This window comes from Cydia splendana, chromosome 1, assembly GCF_910591565.1.
Source record: "Cydia splendana chromosome 1, ilCydSple1.2, whole genome shotgun sequence".
NCBI classification, from domain to species: Eukaryota; Metazoa; Arthropoda; class Insecta; order Lepidoptera; family Tortricidae; genus Cydia; species Cydia splendana.
The window spans coordinates 35,790,095-35,800,764 of NC_085960.1; the positions used below are offsets into that span (position 1 = coordinate 35,790,095).

At 34.1% G+C, this 10,670-nt stretch overlaps 1 protein-coding gene across 1 annotated transcript; it reads left to right on the plus strand.

Annotated features, from left to right (window-relative positions):
- Positions 1 to 466: 466 nt before the first annotated feature.
- On the plus strand, positions 467 to 9,725 carry LOC134794217 (repetitive organellar protein). The gene is made up of 8 exons (XM_063765960.1): positions 467 to 614; positions 4,088 to 4,137; positions 6,866 to 7,768; positions 8,107 to 8,327; positions 8,524 to 8,669; positions 8,756 to 9,139; positions 9,264 to 9,418; positions 9,521 to 9,725. The coding sequence occupies exons 1-8, from the start codon at positions 504 to 506 to the stop codon at positions 9,660 to 9,662; spliced, it is 2,112 nt and encodes a 703-aa protein (XP_063622030.1). The 5' UTR covers positions 467 to 503; the 3' UTR covers positions 9,663 to 9,725.
- Positions 9,726 to 10,670: the final 945 nt, after the last annotated feature.

Below are 10,670 nucleotides of genomic sequence, written 5' to 3' on the forward strand. Positions count from 1 at the left end.
CAGTTCCATTTTACAGGCATCAATTGTTGTGCAGTGGTTGTGGAATTTGACCAGTATATTTAACCCTTCAACAACATTTAGGTTTAATTTTTATACAACGGTTTCTAAGTTATACGGGTTATACCAAGCTATAAGTAGGTAGGTGCATTACTTAGGTAATGACGCTTATTTTTTGTTTTATATAAGATGCTACATCAACTGCTACATTATGTCAAATGCTATTATGATACCTATAAAGATAAGCCAAGTTGTAACATGCGCGGAGAAGATAAACGTTTGGATATCGACTAAACTTCCCTATGACAACGTAACACTTAGGCATAGATAGGTACTGAATATTAACTGGAGTATGAATTTGTGGAAATCACATTATTTTGTGACTAAAACTACTGTGGAAATGTCCTAAAATTATTACAAAAACCTGTCTCACATCAAATTAACACCCACAAAAATTGTATTCAAGAATTAACAGAGAAATATCTAAGATAAGAAAATGAAAAACAATGGAGGAAATATTGAATAAAAATAAATTTGACGATAGAGCCCTGCTGAAACTTGCCCCTGACTACGTTCCTACCAATACTTTGCTCCGGCTTGAAGCTAGAAGAAACATGGTAAGTACCTACATCTGTGTCTTCATTAATCCATAACTTGATTAAAATTTTGGCTGTACTGTACACCTATTATTTTTATGTGTTAATTACAGTATCTGTCTATAGGTACCTAATCAAACTAATCATTCAAGTAGCCCAAGTGGGCAATTACCCAAATCAACTAGGGTATTTGGGTTAAATTATCTAATTTAACTTAGGGTTGCGTTCCGATTGAATATTCTCAAGCTGCAGAGCTGCCGCGAAGATAGAAATTGGAAATTTCTCTATAAATCGTACTTGTCGCTCAATTACTGTAATTGCGGCAAAGATACTCATAAACTTTCTTTGAATATCGATTCTCGCGTATTTCCTGAGGTCCTGCTGTGAAAAACAAAATCATATTTTTGAAGTGAAAACTTCTTTAGCGGCGCTGAGCACTTTTTGAGGTAGGGGAAAAAATGATAAACTCGAGAGAGCGTAACGCGTAACGCGTAACGCGTAACGCGCTGACGTGAGTAGCTAAATTTCGTCACCTTAAGTAAGAACCATCATGGCGTATTTTGCAAACGTTCGCTTTTTTTGTTTGCACAGAAGGTCTGGGTTCGATTCCCGGTAATTATATGCTGGGATATAACATTTTGTATTTTTTTACACTTTTCGGTTTTTTTTTATTTACTATATTTTCATCGTGCCCAATAAGATATGCTCGCGAGGTCTACAGCTCACAGAGCCACTAGTTTAAAACTGGACTTTTATATTCAGCAATAAAGCTCAATGTTCTAATCTTGTACGGGCTGAAATACGAGGATCTCACAGTTACATAACTTTATATCACTCCAATATAATTCAATAAAGCTACATCTTGATGAAATCGCTAATAAAAGTGAACTTTACAATTTCTATTCGAATTTTAAACAATTAGCGCTACAAATTTAAGGTCACTGGCCAGCAATTTCGGAACTAAAGTTTTTCAATAGAAAGGAGGATGGGTCAATTATACATAGTGCTGCAGACATTTTGGACTAGTCATTGAGTTTTCACTTCTGTCGGCACTCCCGGAGTGCAACCCGTTCTTTTTTTTTATGTGCCTCTATTGCTCGAATATTCAAGAGGAATAATGGAAAGGCAAGTACTTACCTAACGAAAATTCGATGTTCGTTTTTGGCACTATGCACGGAGAAAAAAATATTTTACAATATTACCAGATTGTATAGTAGTTATGATTCTAGTGTAGGAAAACAGATTTCAGCCATGTTTAATAGACTCGTATTTTGGACAATATTAGAATATTCTAGTTAAAATATTCTAGTACACTAAAACTCTGATATCGTTTTGGTAACAATCTAATAGTAACAGAGTAAAATATGCATTTAACATACAACACTTTACAATAATTGCGATGTTTACAATATTTATTAATTCGGTTCACCATCATCTAGTTTAACACACCAATAATAAAAGTGTGTATTACAAAATCTTTGTTTAAGGTCCACCTTATGTAATTCATTTATAGGTACTAGATTTTCTCGTACCTATTAGCGGATTTTTAATACCTATTACTTACTCGAAATTTCTTGATTACTATGAATATTTTTACACATAACTAGATACGTTCTCTGTTGTCTAACATACTCTTTTTAATGATAACAATAAAGAGTGGTTCCAGCAACAATAAAAATTGTTGGCATTACAATATTATTGCACACTAAACAAAATATTATTTGCCTGTAACGAAAAACTGTTCAGTCCACGATATGAGCTAACTGCGGCCCCCCGCACCCCTGCGCCGCCGCCCGCAGCGCCCAGAACATTCTGTCATTTTCACCGAAGTCCGGACAGAGTTCATTTCAAGTGTCGCCAATAATAAATGAATCAGGTTGCATTCCTGTTTAGATCACCGGTTTTAGCAAATAAAAGTGTCTGTGTGTAGTGAACAAAGGCGGACGAAGCGAATTGCGGTTTAATTGAAAATTGATACATATGTTGCTAATAGTGATAAGGTTATATTGGAGTGTTCTGTTTGTGTGTTGTGTTTGCTACCAAAATTATCTCTGTGTTATATTTGCCATACGCTCACTAAAATTGCGGCCGATAATTTATGTTATGTACTACTAAAATTAAAACGAATTTAAAAAAAAAGTTTGTTTTTACTTTACTCATAGTAATTATTTAGGATTAAGATTTTTCTGTTTATGTTTCAGGCCACCACACCTATACCACAAACATCATTATTGCGGACTAAGCCAATGTAGGTACAGTCGCCATCAGATATATCGGAGCGGCCAAGGTGCTCACAAATATCGGAACACGCCTCTATTGTCAGGGCGTTAGAGCGCGTGTTCAGATATTGTGAACACCTTGGCCGCTCCGATATATCTGATGGCGACTGTACTTACTGCCGAGTTAAACAGAATAATGTTAAACACCTTAGGTAAGTCTTCGTCGCAACAAAAGCATGTTAAAGCGAAGACTCACCTAAGATATTTAACCTAACTCTGTTTCACTCGACAGTATATTACAATTTCAGTCCGCAATAATGATTAACTGAACACAAATATAAAACCCGTTAAACTCTACAATATATATAGTAAACAGAACATACTGTTTATTTCATGCCACAACAATTATATTTAACACAAACATAAATCTGGTATTCTCCAATACTGCATATAGTAAACAGAAATTGTTGATTATTTCAGTCAGCTAAAATTATACTTAAAACTAATAAAAAATCTGGTGAACACTAATGAAATATCTGATAAACTCTACCCTGTCCTATAATGATGGCTACAGATAGGTTTTGTATACTACACACAATTTATTTTCGACGATACTAGGTAAGTGGGTAATAGGAACTAGAAATGATGTTGAAAAGAACTAGAATTTTCTATTAATGTGTAAAAAAAGTCTAGTTGTCACATATAATACAATAAAATCAAGTTAAATTTACAATATTCTTGTAAAGAACACTAGATTTTTTTCTCCGTGTGCCCTATCCGGCCTAAGAAAAAGAAGCTCATTATGTTTGTGCTCGTTAGAAATGTTAGAATTATCTCTAAATATAGCTTAGAACAATCGGAAATATTAATTTGTATTGCAGTTATTTTTCTGACAAAAATAATATTTTTGTTAATACCAAATTATTACTTTGCTTATCCGTAAAAAACAATTGTGCAACATGGGGCGTAAGTTGAATATTGCAAACGAGAGTAAGTTAAACCGCGACGGCTTGCCGGAGCGATTTATAGACTCGAGTTTGCAATATTATTACACCCCGAGTTACACACAATGTTTTTCATCACACTTGCGATACAAAAATTAAGTATAAAGACAAAAAACTGTTAATTATGGCACTAGAAACTTCATAACTCCCTAGGGAGAACGCTTTTTCTATAACTCCCGCTAAACCTGCGTGCAATTCCACATTTACTGAGCGAGTGTGATACTCACTAAAAAGCAAAGTTTAATTTTATTAACTATGTTTTTGTTCGCAGGTGAAGGATACTCATATACACGGGAACTTTACATACAACCATGGTCAAAGGTAATTTTTCACATCTAATAATCTTAATTTTTTTAATAATCTATAACTCCCATGGGAACAATATACGCCTTTGTCTTGTTTGTCATTCAGTACACCTGCACAAAATAAGATCTTTTTCGAGAAAGTGTGATGAAAATATTTAAAAAACCGTAAATATTACAAAAAGTTTAATAACTTTATTATTAAACTTTTTGTAATATTTATAACCTCTTTTTTTATTAAAAACAAATTAAAATATTGACAATGATATTTGATGTTGACAGTATTCTATCTATTTATTCAAAAGCCAATCTCACAAAAAAATTGCATTATTTATTTACTAAATTTACGCCCAAGTAGCACAGATTAGCTGTATAGCAGCCGCATAATGACGTACGAATACGCTTGAAGCTGGAATATAAAAGCTGCATAAGAGCTGTATAAGCGTCTTTTCAGCTTTTATAACTCTTAAATGGGCACAAATTAGGCAGCCTTAAGTTCACATAGCTACTTAAGAGCGTTGTAGCAGCAATTTAACGGAATTATAAGGGGTAACAGGAGTTATAAGAGGTGTATATTGACTGGGTAAGAGACCACCAGTTACCCTTTATTCAGCTAATATGTCACATGTGCGCCCTAATACCGGGAAAGATTGACGTTGGGCTGAATAAAAGATAATTAATAACATACTTTTACACCTCTGCCTTAAAAATCAGCTATTAAATTTTGTATAGTGACGACGAACGCAGAGGTGAACATATTTATATTGAAGCAAAAACGTTAAGCGCAACGACACCATAAGTCATTTTGTTAAAGTGTTTAGTTAAATGTTATGTTTTATATATTAATGCGAGAAAGATGTTTGGGAATGCAAGTTTATTGACATTATATATATACATTATCTAAGAAAATTTCAGTGCGCCACGAAAATAATCAGTATTTATTTAAATTAATGATATAAATAAGCTATGTGTAAAAACTATTTCAGTGGTTTGGACAGAATTATGAGATAAAAAGTTAATAATACGTTATAGGAAGTACTAAACTAATGATTTAGGTTAAGAACTCAGGCACAAAACCTTATTGTTACCCTTAAAAGTTGGAAAAGCAATTTCAATTTTATAGGTTATATACAATAAAATGGCGGTCAATGTTAAAAAGCAACGTGAACCGTTAAAATTCTTATATGCAGCATACGACTGTTATATATCTGATAAAGATACTTAAGTGAACCACTATAAAGTCCAAGTCGTTATTTCGATACACTAGTGAACCTCTAAACAGTTATAAGGCATCTTGTGAACGTTTTAACAGCCGCTATGCAGACAGTCCCAATGGCAGTATAATAGGCTGCTTAGCGGTAAACATGTTCAGCGCTAAGCCGTATTATGCGCCACATGTGTTCGATTATACGTCTATTGGTTTCATAATAGTTCACTCGTTCTCTCTTATAATAAGTCAGCGAAATAAAAGCTGCTTTAGCGGTAAACATGTTCAGCGATAAGCTGTATTATGCGCCCCATGTGTGCCATTATACGTCTATTGGCTTCATAATAGTTCATTCGTGCTTCCTCAAAAAGTCAGAATAATAAAAGCTGCTTAGCGGTAAACATGTTCAGCTATAAGCTGTATTATGCGCCCCATGTGTTCCATTTATACGTCTATTGGCTTCATATTAGTTCACTCGTGCTTCCTTAAAAAGTCAGCGTAATAAAAGCTGCTTAGCGGTAAACACGTTCAGCGATAAGCTGTATTATGCGCCCCATGTGTTCCATTTATACGTCTATTGGCTTCATATTAGTTCACTCGTGCTTCCTTAAAAAGTCAGCGTAATAAAAGCTGCTTAGCGGTAAACACGTTCAGCGATAAGCTGTATTATGTGCCACATGTGTTCCATTATACGTCTATTGGCTTCATATTAGTTCACTCGTGCTCCCTTAAAAGTCAGTGTAATAAAAGCTGCTTAGCGGTAAACATGTTAAGCGACAAGCTGTATTATGTGCCACATGTGTTCCATTATACGTCTATTAGCTTCATAATAGTTCACTTGTGTTCCCTTAATAAGTCAACGTAATAAAAGTCCACAATTACCTCCTTATACAGCACATGGCGTAATTTTATCCACTAAACAGACCTTATAACGGTTAAAGCATTTGATAACCCTTAAAGCTGTATAGGGTAGTAGCAAATATACCTTTATATCACTCTTTGCGTATTAATGGTAGTTTTCAGAGCCGTAATGCAGCTTTTAATCAGCCCTAAGCTATATAAATATCACTGAGATCTATTATACAGCTGTAGGACCACGAGTGTGCTCTTATAAGTGTCTTAATACGCACAGAGCGTTAGATATAACTAAAAGTGAGTAGTTATAGAGCTATCTGTGCTACTTGGGCGCTAATGTTCAAGTGTAAGAAGATATTTTTGTGTATAAAGTATAAAATAAAAATTGTCGTTGAACAATAAAATACGTCGTATACAAATAGATCCCATACCTTGCTTGATTGATTAACAGTTTGATTAATAAATAGTTATAAATAGGTAGATTACCTACCTACAATAATACACTCAAGATCCAGAATCAACATTATTATATCCAAATTAATGTTACGCATGTTCGGCATGTTAGCATCAGTATCAAACGCACAAATATTGATTCTCATGAGAATGCAATTCTTGTGTCCGCTAGTTTCAGAAGAAGTATGTTAAATACAAGGTAAATGTTTATATTTCTACATTTTTTTTCTAGGAAAACTACAAAACTGTCGAAAGACCAGGTTAAAATGAACAAAGAGATAGAAAAACTCCGTAATAGCTTTCAACGTATGAATTTAAAAAATGAAATAATGTTGAAGAATAATCCTCAGCCTAAAACTATGATAGAAGATACTATAACAGTTGATGAACAAACAAACACTATGAATGGGTTAAATCTCTGCAAAGATGTTGTTGCATACGGCGATGACGATTGTCGAACCAATAACAAATGTCACCGAAAAATAAAAAATATTAATACCCTCTATGAAATTTCTGAATCCACACAAATAGAGCATAATAATGAAATTATCGAGGAAATTAATTACGAAACTGCCATATGTGTAGATTATGAATTTCAGACACAAGTAGATGATTTATTAAATAACCAAGACAATTTTTTAAATTTGCAAGATAAAAATGATGCCGAAAATGATTTTATTGATTTAAGAATAGAGAACAGTAAAGAATTAAACTTAGACACGCAAATGAGTGATTTGCAAAGTGTATTGATAATGATGGCTATTAATTCGAACTCAAAATGCTCACTCAATGAAAATGACCAAGCAGAAGTTAATCAGAGGAATGAAGAAATGATTGCAGAACCGAAACATTTGGTGCTAGTATCGACATCTATTGAAAAAGAGACAACGCCAGACTTTCTAAATATTACTCCACTAAGAATCTTTCTAACTAGCCGTTTGGAGCTGCTTGTTAAAAAGTATATTGAAAAATGGAGAAATTGTGTGAAAAAACGAAAAGAATACGTGGCTCAACAAAGACAGGAGGCGATAAAAAGATTTTTTGAAAAACTGGAGAAAAAGAAATTGGAGAAAAATCAACCCGAGGAAACAAAATCCAAGATGCTGGCGAGGGACTACAGTACTTACCAACATAGGTAATATAAGTAATTTGTTGCTTATCACAAATAGATTTGCTACGGACTTCCGTTGAATTAAATAGAGTCGGACCAAGGTCATCATAATGTCGAATTTCTATGAAAATATGACGTTTATAATGACACTCCCACACGTGTGTGTGTTCTGTTCAAATCGGTGCAAAGTAAGAAAGAAGCGCCTACAATTTATTAATCTTACCCATTTGACACGAAATGTCCGGTATTCGGTAAGTAGTATAGTAAACTTAAAGTATGTTGTGTAGTAAATTTACAATTATAAGCTGTAACTGTATGTTGTAAAATCTCCTTTTCATATTTCGCTATGCCTCACATTACAGATATAAGATGCAAAAGCACATTATAGCCCTCCAAAAAGCGAAGCTAGAAGAACAAAACAGGTTGATCGACGAGCTGAAATACAACAGGATTATTGAAGCATCCAAACAGTCAGTGGATGAGATGAAAGAGGAAGTTCGGAGGACTTACTATGAGTTAGATCGGCATCTGAAACCGAAGATCAAACTGTTGTCAAACGAACTCAAGATTCCGGACATAGAAGGTATTCTATTTTTACGATGAAGTATTTTATTACCTAATTCATTTGTTTACTACCTATATAGAATACGATTTGGCTAAATAATGTTTTTTTTTTACATTTACTTCTAGATTACCAAACCAATACATAATTGAACACAATATTTTACTACAATTAAGAAAGCTTTGAAATGTGACAATATCTTAATTTTCTTTCACAGAGCCATCTCTTGTGCTCCACTGTTTGAAGGTGCCTCAGTTTCTGCAAAGAATGGAGAAGAGAGCACGCGAGAGGGAAGAGAAACATGCGATGATACGGGAAAGAAGAAAGCAGATGGAGGAAGACCGGATTCGAATGAAACAACAGGTAAATATTTTTTTATTAAAGTTGTATGTAGTCTCAAAGAATAAAGATGTTAAATTAAAATTTTAAACTTTTAACAATTTTGCAAGGCTGAATTAGCAAAACTGGAAATGGATAAAGAGGAGAAAATAAAAAGAATAAAAGAGCTAAGAGAGAAAAGGAAGAAGGAGAAGATGGAAGCTATAAGAAAGAAGCAATACGCCGACAGAATGCGATCTTTAATAGTAATGGCAGACTTGCATTACGAGAGAGTTTTACTGGCCAAGTACTGTATACGACCCTTAAAGATGATGATGGAATTGAAACGTGACAATATAGAGAAAGCCAAAGCACATTACAAGTTCCAGCTGAAGAAAAACACGTTTTTGCACTGGATGTTCTATACTGAAGACATGTGGATTGAGAGGAATTATAAGGCAGAGGATTCCCACCGAAAAAAGCTTTTGAGAAAGACGTTTGAGGCATTTAAAAAGGTAAATTGCTGATTTGTCACACAGACACTCGCTTTGATGTCGACTCCTAGATTTCTAGTTTCTGAGTCATCGTTATAATATTTTGTATGTTGTGTAATGTAGAATTAAAACCTTTATTTTGTAGAACCATCGCGAGTACGTTTTAAGAAGACAAGTGGCTGAAGACTACTACGATTTGTACGTGACTCAACTAGTGTTTAGAAAGCTGCGTGTGAACGTAGCTATTTTGAAGAAAGAATGTGAGGTTAAAATGCAAAAAGCCACTCTTTACTACAATAGGTACCTATATAATTATTGGTCATTCGAGCACACTTACTGTTGCTACTTTAATATGAGAAACTTCAATATTTTTGTTTTTAAAAATATACAAACATTTTGCAGAAACCTTCAATTCAAAATAATAACCTGCTGGAGGACACTGCCCGCACTAAACGCGTTGAAGAGACAGCAAGAAGCGAGAAAAGCGAGATGGAGAGAGAAAGTCTTACAAGTCGTTCCGGACTACATGCCTCCAGACGAATGAAGTATATATCTTCTATCTTCATTCATGAGAATATTTCAATAATAATAGAGTTTGACAATTCGTTACTTACAACAAAAAACAATTTGTAAGGCGACGTGCAGTGCCACCTAATTTGCTGCTATAATTTTTTGAGTTGTTATACCTACGTGTATTGGCATGCGTGACGTGTTTCTATGATAGGTAATCCTTGGCAGTTCTTGATTGAAAACGTGATAATAAGATTCGGACGATGATGATGATGACGGTAAATTTAATGTATTTTAGTTGCTTTTTAAATACTCTATTAACTCTAGATTAGATGTAAGTAATATCTTCATTTCATTGTACACACATAATTCGTGTTAGTATTGTACGAGTATTACATGTAGACAATTAAGATTATCTTACCTCCGATCCCCGTGCATCTGGCAACACTAAAGGTAAACTTATAAATGAAAATAAAATTTTTTGATGAAGTTGATATTTATAGATGGTCAAGCAAATCTTGTCAGTAGAAAAAGGCGCGAAATTCAAATTTTCTATGAGACGATCCCTTCGCGCCTACATTTTTCAAATTTGCCGCCTTTTTCTACTGACAAGATCTGCTTGACCAACTATACAGTGTGGAAAGATAAGTCGGGCCCTGGAGGGAAACTACCTTAAATCCTTAAGCTGGCTCATTTTACTTAAAGGAGACATTCCTTTATGTTTAAAAAGAAACAAGGAAGGAAGAACTTTTTTAAGGAAGTACATTTTTTGTTTACAGTAGTTGCTCGAAGTGACGCTCTTCTTGTGCGATACATTGACGGGGCCCTCTTAAATGTTTCTAAATGAACTTTTCTTAAAATTTGCGGTGTAATTAAAAAAATAATATTAGATTTATTATTTCATAAACGGTAGTTTTATTATTTTATTACAGTTTATTATCGCAAATAATGAATTTCAAGCAGTTTTATCTCTTACGTTACGACACCGACGTTCTTTGAGGGGTGAGTCGTCGTACTAAATGTATGGGAGGGTTTTAAGTTA